General features: G+C 43.7%; 1 protein-coding gene across 1 annotated transcript; it reads left to right on the plus strand.

Annotated features, from left to right (window-relative positions):
- The first annotated feature begins 8,559 nt into the window (after positions 1-8,559).
- Positions 8,560-14,028, plus strand: SRP19 (signal recognition particle 19). Its single transcript, XM_077347790.1, has 5 exons — positions 8,560-8,764; positions 9,492-9,567; positions 10,845-10,916; positions 12,369-12,480; positions 13,655-14,028. The coding sequence occupies exons 1-5, from the start codon at positions 8,724-8,726 to the stop codon at positions 13,786-13,788; spliced, it is 435 nt and encodes a 144-aa protein (XP_077203905.1). The 5' UTR covers positions 8,560-8,723; the 3' UTR covers positions 13,789-14,028.
- Positions 14,029-15,551: the final 1,523 nt, after the last annotated feature.

Here is a 15,551-nt window from a genome sequence, read left to right on the forward strand (position 1 = left end):
AAAAACATATGCTTTTACTATTGATTATAGTATCCTGTTTCTAGAAAAGTAATCTTGAGCATTTTGGAGCAAAAACAGGCCTGAAAAGGTACATACTGTGTCTGCTCCTCTTTAAAAATTGCTGAAACACTAAATTCATCCTATAAGATAGTATAAGGTTTGGTATCCACTATAGTTGTCTTTACATTAGTGGCTGCAAACACTTCTTTCTCTTGCTTCAGCCTTTGCTCATGTTTGTCAGAATCCTTAAGTGGGAGATCTGAAAAATAGATTTAGGACAAGTGCCATGGAAAATAGAACCATGGATCCTGTTTGTCTTGCATAAAATGTTTTTCTTAACATTTTATGCAGTAGTACCTCTGTCCAGTTCTATTAATAGGGGGCATGCTGTAAAATTATGTTAATAATTAGTACTTCCGGTATCTTGTCAACTTTTCAGCCTATTTTTCTTTTGTGTAATTCTGAACATTTGTCTTTAACATTGGATTAGATTCAACCAGCTTTTATCCTGGTAAGAAAGGGAGTGTGTGTGTGTATGGAGGAGAGGGGTCCCCTTTGTCGACCAAAAGGCCTGTGAAGGGGGAATCATGGGACCAGCTTGGAAAAAACTGGTATGATCTGGATCCTACATTGAAGACAAGAACTGAGTGAGATTGGATGAGAAAACCCCTGCCTGTTGCCAATCTAGTGCCATTGTGCTCTCAGTCATATTTATGCAAGTTCTTTTTTGAAATGTAAAGCACAACTCCAAAGGGCAGGTTGTTTGTTTTTTGGTTTGATATCCCTCTAAATCAATTTGAATCCATGCATGCTTTACCTGTAAAAAAGCTTAAAGCAAACAGGCCTTGGCATACCATTGACTTCCTAACCTCTGATGTTGTAAACAATTTTACAGTGAGCTACTGACACCTGTGTTTTTAAATTAATCAGATATCTTTCTGATAGCGTCACTTAAGCGATGTATAGGCTTAGAGAATTACCAGATGCCTTGTCAAAGTTCTTACCCCAACACTGCATAATCATCCACTAGCTTGAAACAATTCATTTGAAGTAAGAAGTTTGAACCTTTGTTCTTTCCAATTAATCTACAGGTACTTTTTTTGCATATGACCTTGAGCAATACCACCTGCCCTGTAAAACACCATGGACAATGCCAATAACAGCCCAGGCTAGGAGCATTTCATCTCAGTGACTGTTCAATAGTTCTAGAAATAAATTGGCACAATCTAGTCAAAATTTAAGCAGTTTTAAAACAGATGTAACTCTCCCACTGAAGGCTGGGCACTGCTGTTTCTGTTATTAGATATCTCAGCAGAATTCAGCAAAACATGAGTTCATTGTGATCTACCTCATTGACATCGGGATATGTGGGTCAGCAATACAGTGGCTTGTCTCCTCTCTCCAAGGTTGAGGACAGGGTTGCTTTAGGGGATGGACAGTCACACTGCTACCAACTCCAATGTGGGGTGCCACAGGGTGTAATTCCCTATTAAACATTTGTATGCACCCTCTAGCAAAGCTGGCCCAGAGATATGGGCTTGGGTGTCACCAGTATGCTGATGATACCCTGCTGTATCTGTTAATGAGCGACCAGCCAAAAGCCAGCATAGTGTAGTAGTTAAGAGTGGCAGCTTCTAATCTGGTGAGCCAGGTTTGATTCCCTGCAACTTCACATGCAGCCAGCTGGGTGATCTTGGGCTCATCACAGCCCTGATAAAGCTGTTCTGACCGAGCAGTAATATCAGGATTCCCTCCGCCTCACCTACCTCACGGGGTATCTGTTGTGGGGGGAGGAAGGGAAGGCGCTTGTAAGCTGATTTGAGACTCCTTTGGGCAATGAAAAATGGGATATAAAAATCAACTCTTCTACTCCATCCAAATCCTTTGCCAGTGTCTGGGAGCTATGACAAAATGGCTTCAGCAAAGATACCTGAAGCTTAACCCCCTGAAGACGTAGGTCCTCTGGCTGGGAAGGAAGGATCCAGAAGAGGAAGCATGTCTCCTCTGCCTTGAAAGGATGCAGCTGAGAACTACACATAATGTCAAAAACTTGGGAGTGAGCCTCGAAGCCTCCCTCACTATGGAGGTGTAGGTCACAAAAACAGCTCAGAAGGCATATTTCCACCTGCACCAAGTAAAGCTACTAGTGCACTACCTGGCCCCAGAACACCTAGCCACAGTAGGTCACCTCCAGGTTAGACTACTGTAACTCACTCTGTGAGTCTAGCTGGAAACTACAACTGGTGCAGAATGTGGCTGCCCAGATCCTTACAAGGACCCCATGGACAGCCCACATTCTATCTGCTCTCCAACAACTGCACTGGCTGCAGGTTGAATTCTGGTTCAGGTTCAAGGTGTTGGTCTTCAAGGTCTTAGGTAGTCTGGGCCCTGCATATCTGGGAGACCGCTTCTCCCAATATGTCCCCCAAAGAACGCTACGATCAGCTAATTCCAAATTCCTAGTGGTACCTGGCCCCAAGAGGTTTGACTGCAATCAGAGCCAGAGCCTTTTCGGCCCTGACACCAGCCTGGTGGAATGAGCTGCCAGCAAAGCACAGAGCCCTATAGGGCACTCTTCCTCCGAGGCCAATGCAGCACAGCAATATTGAAACAGGCCTCCTTTCCCCTCCAGCTTCCCACCATCACTAGAGTCACAACTCTCGGACCCAAAACTCAACTCAGCAATTATTTTTAGAGGGAAGGTCAGAGCATTTATACAATTAAAACAAACTAGTTTTTAATTGCCTACTATCTTTAAAGTCATGTATATATTGACGTTTAAATTTTGTTAACTACCCTGAGACTCTTGCAACAGAGGGGCAATCTACAAATCAAATAAATAATAGGTCCATGACACTTACAAATTTGTGCTGGACTCTGCCTATTTTATTTTATTGATAGCTGCAAGATTTAAAACATTTAGTTTGAAATGCTATTAAGCTTCTGTATCTACACGTCCTACAAGGAACCAGCAAAAATTGTACTTTCCCCTGCTTGAGAAGCCTTGCTGATGCAAGGTGAATGGTGGAAAGTACAGAGTGGGGCAAGCTTAAAAGCTTTAGCGATATCAACATAATATTTTGTGGCAAAGATCTAAAAGTTTCTCCCCCCGCCAAGTTTCATCTCCTAGGAATTTTATTCAGCATAGGGAGACTTTTTTCCTTAATGCCAGAAGTACTTCATACAATCTACCGTATATCTTCATTCATTAGAGGTGTTGCCAACCCAGAAAAATGCAGTCTGTATGCATATGTGTTTGTGAGCGAGGGTCATTGCTACTGGATGCAGTAAAAGCCAAACAGCATTTCTTAAGACTTGGCAGATAGTAGTTTGACAACATCAAGGAATATGTTACCTCCTCCCAGTGATGCCTTTTTCTAGCCTAGCTGGACTGGTGCATTTGAATGTAATATAAAATACCATGTGATCACAAGTACAGGACATTTATTTTCCCCAGGCAGCTGGCACCCCTACTGCTACGAGAATGTCCGAGGGCTATGCAGGAGCAATAGTGTATGGCTGCACTCATTGGTCTCTGGATCAGACTGATTGTGTGCATGTGGTATATGGAGATTCCTTTGGGCAATAAAAAGCTGGGTACAAAGAAACAGCTTTTCTTCTTTAAACTAGAGATGCATCCAAATCTCCACTGCTACACAAGCCACTGGGTGGACACACCTTTCACTGACCAGTCTTACAGAATAGCGGGTGGTATTAGGATAAAATGGAAGTTGGCATACTGCTATCCACTCTGAACAACTTGGAAGGAAAATGAGATTTAAAAAATCAATTTCCGGGTTTCACTGCTAGGCTTCATCACCTGATGACACAGGTGATAGTTGCATAACTATCCATAGTTGCATGTGTTCTGTAAACACAGCAAAGCAGTCCTACAAGGACAAGTGTATACTTTAGGCTAATGTCTGATGGCTCAGGGAAATTTTGACCAAAGCATGCTTTCCTTATGTATTAACTGCTTGGTGCTTCAAATACCATTCTTTTACTTGTTCTGAAGAGAGTTGTGTAGACAGTGGCTGAATACTTGTAGCTTCGTAATGTGAATTACGCTTCGTAATGTGAATAGAGCCTCTTGTGGTGCAGAGTGGTAAGGCAGCAGTCATGCAGTCTGAAAGCTCTCTCTGCCCATGAGGCTGGGAGTTCGATCCCAGCAGCCGGCTCAGGGTTGACTCAGCCTTCCATTCTTCCAAGGTCGGTAACATGAGTACCCAGCTTGCTTGCTGGGGGGTAAACGGTAATGACTGGGGGAGGCACTGGCAAACCACCCCGTATTGAGTCTGCCATGAAAACGCTATAGAGCAGCTGTCCGCAAGCTTTCACACGCTGCTGACCGCTGCTCCGGAGTCCGGGGAGAGGGCGGCTTTGCGCCGCCGGCATGCCGGCGGCTGCGGCTCCCCCTCCTGGCCCTTCCGGGCCGCCAACAAATCGGCCGCTAAAGCGGCCGATTAGCTTGCAGCTCGGCAAGCTTCTCTTCCCTCCCCTCCCGAAACAAGAAGCTTGCTGGGCCGTGAGCTAATCGGCTGCTTTGGCGGCCGATTTGCTTGCGGCCTGGCGAGCTTCTCGCTTCGGGGGGGGAGGGAAGAAGGAGCCGCAGCCCGGTGCCAAGGCCTTCGCGGCCCAGCACCAGGCCGCGGCCCGCGGGTTGGGGACCACTGCTATAGAGTAGTGATCCCCAACCTGTGGGCCGCGGACCACATGTGGTCCTTCAACTAATTGGAGGTGGGCCCCGAAGGACGCCTTCTCTCCCCCCCCGGCCCTTTACTTCATCCCCCCCAGCCCTTTACAACACACTTCATTGTTGTGGCATGCCTGTATCTTATTTTGAAGGGATGTTTAAACATTACCATAGTGATCAGAGAGCGCTAGGGCAGTGGTTGAGAGTAGAGGAGTAAACTACCCCCCCCCCCACCGGGCCTCAGTAAAAGGCGTTGTGTGGTCCCGGGTGATAAAAAGGTTGGGGACCACTGCTATAGAGCATCACCCCAAGGGTCAGACATGACTCGGTGCTTGCACAGGGGATACCTTTCCCTTTAATGTGAATAAGGCTGAGGTGGCTTTGAGGCATTATGTTGTTCCTCCTATTTGTTCAATGCATACCTCACAAAATGCTTGTGTTCTAAAGGCATCTGGCTGTATTCCAAATAGCTTGAAGTTCTTCAGGCAGTTTAAAGAATTAAAAGAGAATTTAATTTCAGAAGATGCCCTTAAGGTACACTTGCCTGTGAAACAGACATTCCAAACCCTTGGGAGGAAAGCTTCTTGATACTTGAGTGATATTTATGATTAAACTGGTAAAGGCATTCATAAAGGATTGTAATAAAACTTGGCTACAGTTAAGCAGTGTCATTCCAATCAGATAAAGGGATCCAAAAAGCTGTGACCAGACAGTAGGTAGACACCAGAATCTAAGTACTAATGCCATGTCTCTGCAATGGGATGTGTTTTCCAGTGCAGCTAATGAAGGCTTTTTACAGGCAAGCTGGATTAGTACATTTCCATTGAAATTTAAAAATGTGAGAAAACACAAGAGATGAGTACTGATGGGAGGAAGTTATTGTTTCACCAGTGAACCACTGTTACAGTGAGTGAATCTTTTGACTTGATGAAATATTATCTTGAGCAAAGACATGAGAGCTACTGTTAAAATGTCTTGAGACAAGTGAAATATTTAGAGTGGGTTTCTTTGTCTAAACCAGTTAATGATTTCACTCTCCACCTCCCGGCTGTGGGAGTAACATATGATCAGTAACATACTCAGCTGGAGGAATAAGGCTGTGTAAATTGTGTAAACAACCACCGCAGTTAATGTTTTTTTATTTGGCAATTTATTAAGCCTAAAATGTTATCAGACAGGACAGAAATGTGCACTGCTTAAATGCACATGGAAATGTGTTTTCTCATTTTTCAGGTTCATCTTCCTAGTCTCCTGTTCTCTTGTGATCTAGAGACAGTTTTTAAAATTTTTTTAGTGAAGCTGTACTTGGTATAACAATTTTTAAGACCTATGAAATGTATGATTTAGCAGGCTTCAGCTTTAATGCTAGTCAGGGAATTACTTGGAAAATTATATTAAACACCTGCATACTATCCTATGGCTTGAAAAATGAAGCATCAAAGTTCCTTCCCTAAAGATCATGCACACAAGGCCTCCAGAGCGTTTGTCTGAGTGCCTTTTGTTTAAGTGAAGTACTTAAAATGCATATTCGTAAACTGAGACCAAGGGCTTGGGGGTAGGGATGTATTTTCCTCTAGCAACTGCTGCTTTTTCAAGCTCATACCATTTAATGTTAGCGAGCTATCCAGACGTAACATTAATAAAGTAGAGAGATTTCTTTTGACAACTGAAGAAATGCAGAGATTATGGATGCCATATATTTGGATAAATCACTTTATGAGTTTGTGAACTTAACTGACAAATTAGTAGAAACATTTCAGCATGGATGTTTAAGAAATCCTGACTGACTGCACAAAAAGAATCTACGAGTGCATCATAATGATGCATGTTAACTCAGGTGCAGTGTTTCACAAAAAACAAAAAGGGAAGGACTTACAAAGGTTGAATGTCTGTATTAGGGTTGGGTGCTCTGCGCCTGTGCGTGTGTGCCGATCGGCATGCCAGCGCCCACACCTCCCCCCCCTCGCGCCGCGGTGCTGGCTGCTTCGGGCGGGAACGGCTGCTTCGGACGCCGAAGTGCCCAAACCTAGTTTGTATTGTTGTTAAAATTATATTACTTTTATTGTGCACTTTAAAAAAACAGCTATAGGAATTTAAAATATATATCCAGTCCATAGGCTATTGCAAACCAGTATGCTATATATTCAATAAAACCAGGACGGATTTATTGAATACATAAAGTATTTTGGAACTTTTAATCAATCTTATATCGTGTTTTAGAGCCTCTTGTGGCGCAGAGTGGTAAGGCAGCCGTCTGAAAGCTTTGCCCATGAGGCTGGGAGTTCAATCCCAGCAGCCGGCTCAAGGTTGACTCAGCCTTCCATCCTTCCGAGGTCGGTAAAATGAGTACCCAGCTTGCTGGGGGGTAAACGGTGATGACTGGGGAAGGCACTGGCAAACCACCCCGTATTGAGTCTGCCATGAAAACGCTAGAGGGCGTCACCCCAAGGGTCAGACATGACTCGGTGCTTGCACAGGGGATACCTTTACCTTTACATCGTGTTTTACTGTTTTATATTTGGTACTGGTCATTGACAAAAATAAATAAATGTATGTTCCTTACTTTTCAGTATATTATGCACTATGTGAACCAACAGACCAGCGGTTTTGAACCACCATCAGGCCGCAACCTCAACTGCGGTGGCAGCAGCAGGGTTAGTGCACTCACGGGTGGGGCAGCATGCACAAGTGGGAGAGGCAGACAGAAAGGCACGGACAGAGCAGATGCGTTACCTGTTGGACGCCCACCCACCCACACCCACCTTCCTGCGGATTCACTCACCTGAGGAAGGGTGAGTTACAGGAAAGCTGGGCTGGCCCCCCAGGCAGAAGCCCAGATCAGCTCTGCCGCCTCCGGGAGGTGCAGCTGCGCTCAAGCACAGCCCAAGCCCATAACTAGCTCTACGCTGGCCTGCTCTTATCCTTGACCCAGGAATTGTAGCTGCTGCAAAATGCAGTTGCAAGGGCTCTCCCAGGTACACCACAGAGAACCAACATTCAGTCAGTGCTGCGGCAGCTGCATTGGTTGCCAACTGTGTTCCAGATCATGTTTAAGGTTCTGGCTTGAACCTTTAAGGCCCTTCATGGTCAGAGTCCAGCGTATCTGAGGGACCATCTGACTACCTGTGACCCACACGGAGCATGATACTCTGTGAATCAGAACAGGTTGGTGGTCCCTAGTGTGAGAGAACTACACCTGACCAGGGCCTTTTCGGTCCTGGCCCCAATCTGGTGGAATGAGCTCCCAGGAGAACTTTTGCAGTTCTGCAGAGCCTGTAAAATGGAGCTCTTCCACCAGGCGTTTGGTTGAGGCCAGGTGGGGAAACATCAGTCAGTCCCTGCCTTGAATCCCCTCCACTGGGGAGCAGAAGGCGTATGCAGTCCTTTGAGTGCCACAAGGCCAGATGAGTGGTGGTGGATGAGGTTGCCGGATTTTAATTGATGTAAACCGCCATGAGCCAGCTGGCTGGGAGTGGCAGTAAATAAATTAAATGAAGCATTAATAACATAAAGGAAATAAACTTTGGCTCCATGGCCCGCGGTGTCTGAAATTCCGCTATTTATCAGCTCATCAGGATCCTTGCAGGTAAAGTATACGACTAATCGACCTCTCTCTGAAAATGGGAAATTGTTTGGGTAACTTGTGGCTGGAGATTTCCCGACAGCTGTGGACTGTATTCGTTCCCTAATTATCGTCTTCTCACCCACCTGCGAGAAGCAGCTTCTGCCTAGACACGCCCACCCTTTAGCGCGCCTACATCGCATGCGCACACGAAGATGGCAGCCTACGCAAAAGCCAAGTTCTTTTCTGAGCCTCTTAACCTCTCGCGATATCTGAACCGTTATTTTGCAGTCCGCTCTTCCGGAAGGCCGGGGTAAGAGCTACTCTCTTGCTATAGGCGCTTTCCTCTTGAGCGACATTTATCGGCGCCAATGGAATAAGGGAACGTTGCCGGTGGGCGGGCGGGATTTCCGGTTGTGTTCCCCGGTCTCTCGGCCAGCTTTCCTGGAGGCGCTGGCGGCAGAGGCGATGGCCTGGGCTGTGCCCTCGTTGCCCACCGACAAGTCTCGGTAACACGGGCGGGAGCGGGGAGGACTTCGTGTCTCGCGCCTGCCTTTCTGCTGCTCCCTGCAAGGCTGGGCTGGGGAGCGAGCTGGCCCGCATCCAAAGCCCTGGCGGTGCCCAGAGCAGTCCTGCCGGTAGTCCTTCCGGTCCGCGCAGTGTAAGGAGCCCGTGCTCCGGAGACACCTGGAGAGCGACGGACTTCTATTGTCTCGAGGCAGAGCCGCCACTCTTGAGCACCCCTATGCAGTCTTTGGTGCATCTTGAAAATGCTTAACACCGCCTAACTCAATTAACCCTCCAACGCATTCCTTTTAGCATTTTCAGATGGCGGATTAACGGCCTCCCCATCATGCACCTCTCTCTTACCTTTTAGGTGCTTTTTCCTTCTCCCCATCTGCCTTTTTTTTTTTTTGCTCTTTCCCTGCAGTATGGGATTGTGTAAAACTGGTTTTGGGGTTGATGGATTAAGGAAAGATAGTATTGGAAATTTTGAGTGATAAAAAGTAAAGTATGTGTTAATATTTGTAGGAACAAATCCCATAGCCCCATCACTATTTACTTGTAATTTGCGAGAGAAGTTCTTTTATCTATTTTTGATGATGATAGCTGTAGCTGCCTGCCTCAGCCAGCTCAGTTCATTGCGTTTCAGCTCTGCTCTTGTAATTGAGAATGCTGACTATTGTGACATGTATGCCATGTAACAGCTTGCAACTTTCTCTGCTTTTTATTTAGGTTCATTTGTGTCTACCCAGCCTACATAAATAACAAGAAGACAATAGCAGAAGGAAGAAGAATACCTCTTGACAAAGTAATTGTGGGTTTGGGGAAGGCAAAGTAGCCTTTACTGAAAGATAAAATTAACATGAAAAGAGATGCTGAAGGAGTTGAATATCTTATTTTCCAAAGCCTTGTGAACTGAAAAATTCCATTTGTCATTTTCTGTAAAGATATGTGTTTCATGGGTGCGGAATACCAATTCCTACTAGTATATTTTTAGATCCTGTATTAGTGGGGTAGAAAATTGTTTCAAATACTTATGCACTTTTCTGAATACACTCAATGTGTATATCTGACAGTTAATTAATGTTTATGAGCTTTCAAAATGGATTCATGAAGAAAAACTTAGGGCTGTAATAGCAGTTCTGTTGAATCAGACAAGGGTTTAGCATTCTGTTTGGCATAGATGTTAAGGCCTTTCCCTGTTGGTACTCCTTGAAATGCCTCTGAACACAGAGGTTCCATTTAATTATCATGGCTACTAATACCTTTTAACTGTTCTTAATGTATCTAGTCCTTTCAAAAGTCAACTAAATTAGTGGCAATCACTATATCCTACAATAAGTGAAATAAGCACCTCTTATGTCAATAGGGACAATCAGAATGTTTAGTTGTACCTCATAATGTTGCAGAAAGTTGTATTCTCTCTTCCATGTATACCAGAAAACCCATATTAATACTGTCAATTAATTTGAATAGATTCTGGCTTTTTAAACATCTGAATTTAATTGTAGGAATGTGTGCTTTGCCAATGTGTTTTGGTAATGCTGTGTTACTTCCCTCCCCCTGAATCATGTATGAGTTATATGAGATCTTTAAGTGTGGACAGTGCAATGGCAGGCAGGAGCAGACTGCATTTACTCTACTGGGGGAAATATTGGTGGGTCACTACCCTGAGCCTCTTCAATGGGGATGGTGAGCAGTTGCAGCACAGCGGTACTTAGTTTGGCTGCAATGGCCCAGGTGCTGTGTAAGCAATGGGGGAGGAGCATGAGTATGTGATAGCATCTGGCTTCACCCTGTGTGAGCCTGGAAGCGTAGTGGCTTGGTAGGAGAGGTGCCTGATGGCTTTTGTCAGTCCAGGTTCAGTGCATTCAGAACAGAGAATGAAGATGGTGACTTTCTCTTCTGCTGGCTCTTTGGCCCTCTATCAGAGAGACAGTGCATGTGTGTAGTGGCAAGAGAGTGTATTGTCCTTTTCCAGAATGCTTTTCAGTCCACCTGTTTTCAGAAAGTGCAAATTCATCTGATGTATAAATCTTTGTGTAATGCAAATATGTAGTAATTCAAAATGCCTGATTCATTTAGGCTGTTGAAAATCCCACATCTACAGAAATCCAAGATGTATGTGCAGCAATTGGACTTAATGTTCTTTTGGAGGTAATAACCGTTCCCCTGTTTCTTGTGTAATTTGACAACCTTTGGAACTTAAAAGTAGAAAGTTGTTCTGAGAATATACATTCCTAAGAGTGCATGCATATACTGAGGTACATATCTGAAACGTATCTTCATAGCTGTAACAACACTCAACCATAGGACTGGGGGAGGGGGAGTGTTGTGCTGTATCATAGTCATTAAGAGTGAGATTTAAAGTGGAAAATCCCTGCTTCAGTCTTTTCTTGGTTATCAGTGGTGGGTACATAAAAAGGTAAAGGTATCCCCTGTGCAAGCACCGGGTCATGTCTGAGCCTTAAGGTGACGCCCTCTAGTGTTTTCATGGCAGACTCAGTATGGGATGCTTTGCCAGTGCCTTCCCCAGTCATTACCGTTTTACCCCCCAGCAAGCTAGGTACTCATTTTACCAACCTCGGAAGGATGGAAGGCTGAGTCAACCTTGAGCCGGCTGTTGGGGTTGAACTCCCAGCCTCATGGGCAGAGCTTTCAGACTGCATGTCTGCTGTCTTACCACTCTGTGCCACAAGAGGTGGGTACATACTTGATTGCAAACAGCTTTTTAACCTACTGCAGGGATTCTCAACCAGTGTGCTAGGGCACACTGATGTGCCATTGGTGCAACTGAGGTGTACCACAGCAGGTTGAATTTTTTAAAGATTAAAAAAAAAAACTTTATATGGGCATGTCAACCCACCCTCTCCCAAGGTGGCCAGTGATGGGGTGGGAAGGGGAGACCCCCTCAAACATTCGAACCTTTGCCAGCTGTGGCTCTTGCCACTTAATTGACTTGTGGTGTTGTGGGTGATGCTAGAGTTGAGTAAGATGAATCCTTCCTTGGGGTGGGGGTGTCTTTTGGGAGTTTTATTGTTCCTTGTTTTAATTTAGGGTGTGGAAGAGCAGGTTTCCATGAGCCTCTAGTCCTTGGGTGGTGGGGAAAGGGGCTTTTTGCAGCCCAGTGCCCGCTGCTAGGTGCTGGCCGCAGAAGGCCCTTGACAAGTTCTGGGCCTTGGGTGGCCGGAAGAAGGGCTTTCTGTGACTCCAAAGAAGCCTATCTTTACATTGAAAGCTACATATCTGTGGGTTTCACATGGGCTGGTGATCCCAGATGTCCTAGTCCATTGTGCTTCATCTGTTGCAGAAAACTTTCAAATGAAACAATGGTTCCATTTATGTGATGTCACTTCCAGGTGACATGTCACTTTGAGGTGTGTGGGGCAGGGACACATGGCAAGCTGCCAATATTTCTGGTATGACTCAAAGCCTGAACAAATTTCAGGTGTGCCTCCACAATCAAAAGGTTGAGTAAGGCTGATGGGTTACTAAAAGGGTTATTAAAATATTTAGTAAATTCTTTAGGTGCTTATTAAAAACTTTGTATTTTTGTGTTATTTGAATTTATTGTTTGCTTTAAAAATCCTGTCTTTACCTAAATGTTAGAAAAACAAAATGTATCCAAGAGAATGGAACCGTGATGCTCAGTATAGGGGTAGAGTGCGGATTCAGCTGAAGCAAGATGATGGCAGTCCCTGTTTTCCTCAGTTTCCAACGCGTGAGTATAGGGGTAGTTTTGTGGGAAAAGCTTTATTTTATTTGTATTTAGTAGGCAAATTTTAGTTTAAATTATTAGGAAAAACGCTACACTCCATATACCATGGAAGATTGGAAATTTTGGAAGCCATTTTGTTCCTCTGTGAAAAGTGCCTGCCATATTTCAGTTACATTTTGGGGGGGAGTTGCATGAACAAGGTGAAAATATTCATAATTGTAATAGCGCATCTTAATGATTAAGATGTTGGATTCAGACCAAGAAGATCCAAGTTCAAATCACCATTTACCAGTGCTTCTCATTGGGTGACCTTAGGTCAGTCTCTCTCCACCTAAGCTACCTCACAGGATTGTTATGAGAATTAAAATAGATCCACATATGCTTCCCTGAGAAATGGCAGGATAGAAATGTAACTTAATAGGGATGCCACTTTGAACAGATTACATGAATTCACTTGGCAAGCAGAGGGCAAAATTGTGTTTTCAGAACAAAAGGAAGTCTAGTTTGCATCTCCATCCTGGCACTTAGTACTGTGAAAGTCAATCTCCTTGAAAATGCTGACCGCCTGTGTACAGGTGGAAATGTTCATTAAAAAATAACACAAGAAATCCTCTCAGTCTAAATCTTAAAACCCCCAAACATGTGTAAATATTTTTGCTACTATGTGTTATGCTAGAGGTTGAGTACTAGTAAATGGAATCAATGTAAAGAAATGTAAGAAGCTATAATTGTAGGAGGGTGTTAATAATTCTTACAATTAAGATATTTAAAGAACAAGACACAACATTTGTACAATGATCAATACAAAAACTATTCTGTGGAATATTGCATGGCTTATTTCTTTATTGATTGTGTATATTTTATGTGTATGCCTTTCTGTTAACGTGCTTTAGAGAGCTAACACTGATAGTGCACATAAATTGCAACAAAACATAGGATTCTTATGTAATTACTAGTCATAATATAACTTAAGAACTGAGTATGTGAGAAAATAATGTGGTTTTTTTCTTAGACTTTCTCTGGCGGTTAATTTCCTTGTGTTAGGTAGATATTATCTAATGGATGTGTGGATGAGAGCTGGAAATGGTGTGCATGCTGTCTTGGGTTCTGGAAGGATGGTGGAATGCAAATGCAGCATGTTGTACCTGTTCAGCACACTGTGTTTCCCCCCCTTTAGGTAAGTCTGTGATGCTTTATGCAGCAGAAACAATCCCCAAACTGAAAACAAGGACACAAAAAATGGGCGGCAGTGACCAAAGCCTACAGCAAGGAGAGGGGAGCAAAAAAGGCAAAGGGAAAAAGAAGAAATGAACGACTGGCACAAAAGCAGCACTTGGATGGGCAAAATGACCAGGAAGGCTTCTGGCCTGGAAGTGGAACCAGCTGGCAAGAACTGCTGAAACTCCTTTGTAGACAATGACTGAACTGGAATGGATTTGACTTTTGTATATTGTACAAGCCAGAACACCAACTTTCTCAACCCACAAAGTACTGGAAATGAGCATTTTGTGTATTTTTATTAAAGCCAAATAAATACATGATTTAAACTTGGTTGCTGCTAGTGCACAAAGCAGGTGGAACAGTGCAGTCTAGATTGGCAATAATGATGTGGGAGTGGGATAATTGTTATGTTGGAGTTCTAAACTGAGTTTCATTTATCTTATAAAACAAAGGAAACTCTTGCCTTTTGGAACCCAACAAAACAATTCTCCTTAAGGATTTATTGTCTAGAAAGGATAATGCAATAGGTTTCTCAAATAGAAATTTAAATTACTGGTTTTAACAAATTCCAGAGGAGTAGCAAAAACGGGATCCTGTGGTACTTCAAAATTCCAGTTCCTTTTTATGCTACCAAAAGCTTTAGGCTGTTTCATCACACGCATCGGATGAAATGGCTTGAAGTCCCTGAAAACTTGTGCTAGAATAACGTTAAGTGTTTGAAATGACAGACTATTCTGTTTTGAATCAGTACATTAATGTTCAGCCGAAACATCTTCCAATGCATGTTAGTTGATCAGTGGCCACATCTAGGTGGATGGGTGGGTGTAACAAGATTTAAATCTTTTGCTCATGTTGTGGGTTGGGAAGGTTGGCATGTCTCAATAGATAACTTGCATGTTCATTGTGTGAATTAGTGAGATACTAGCATTTAATAGTATTTGGACACTTGCCCCACATGTGAAACATCAATGCTAATCTTAAAACTATTGCTGGGAGCTTGTGGTGATGTTCCTACCTTTGTATTTCTGATAGTTTAGCATATTTGCCACACTTTTTGAACACAGTTACAACCATTTTTTAAACAAAGTTTAACAAATTTTTAACAAATTTAGAGACCAAAGTTTTATTCAAGGTGTGAGCTTTTGTGTGCATGTACACTTCCTCAGATACCATGGCATGGAATGGAAGTAAGTTCCAAGTTCCAGTGAAAGGTACCACATTGAAAGATCATCATACCTTGAATAAAACTTTGTGGGTCTTAAAGGTGCCAATGGCCTCTAAGCTTGTTCTGTTGCTTCAGATCAACACGGTTGCCCACTTGATACTATTTTTTAAAATAACCTATAATTGGCTTACATACCTTTGAATGCCCTCTGCCACCTGATATTGCCCAGCTATCCTCTGATCAAAGATGCTGTCCAAGCAAACTAAAATTAATGTTGTCCACCCCCCCCCCCCCAGTGTCTGGCATGGAAAACAGCTGTAGTACTTGGTGCATTTGAGAACAAGTTACTCATCACAGAGGAAAGAACAGGCAGAACAGATATGTTGCAAGAATTTTCTTTCAGCTGTCTTCTGTCATTACTCAGCACAGCAGTAGGCTGGTTTGGTATGGGAGATGGGAGGAGTATTTCCTTTTATTTAGCATCTGAGCCAAAGTGGAGGCCAAGAACTAGAAAGCCTGTCCCAACAAGAAGCCAGGTATTCTAGGTCAGGGGTAGTCAACCTGTGGTCCTCCAGATGTTCATGGACTACAATTCCCATGAGCCCCTGGCAGCCTTTGTAGACACTATGCAACAAAGCCTTACTAGAGTAATGTAAAAAGGCTGTCTTCAAAGAAGACCTTTGACCTT

Source organism: Paroedura picta, chromosome 7 (genome assembly GCF_049243985.1).
Source record: "Paroedura picta isolate Pp20150507F chromosome 7, Ppicta_v3.0, whole genome shotgun sequence".
Lineage (NCBI taxonomy): Eukaryota > Metazoa > Chordata > Lepidosauria > Squamata > Gekkonidae > Paroedura > Paroedura picta.

Coding starts and splice junctions, on each gene's coding strand:
- SRP19 (XM_077347790.1), top strand. CDS start 8,724: ATGGCCTGGGCTGTGCCCTCGTTGCCCACCGACAAGTCTCG. Junction 10,917..12,368: donor GACTTAATGTTCTTTTGGAG/GTAATAACCGTT, acceptor CCTAAATGTTAG/AAAAACAAAATGTATCCAAG. Junction 12,481..13,654: donor TTTTCCTCAGTTTCCAACGC/GTGAGTATAGGG, acceptor CCCCCCCTTTAG/GTAAGTCTGTGATGCTTTAT.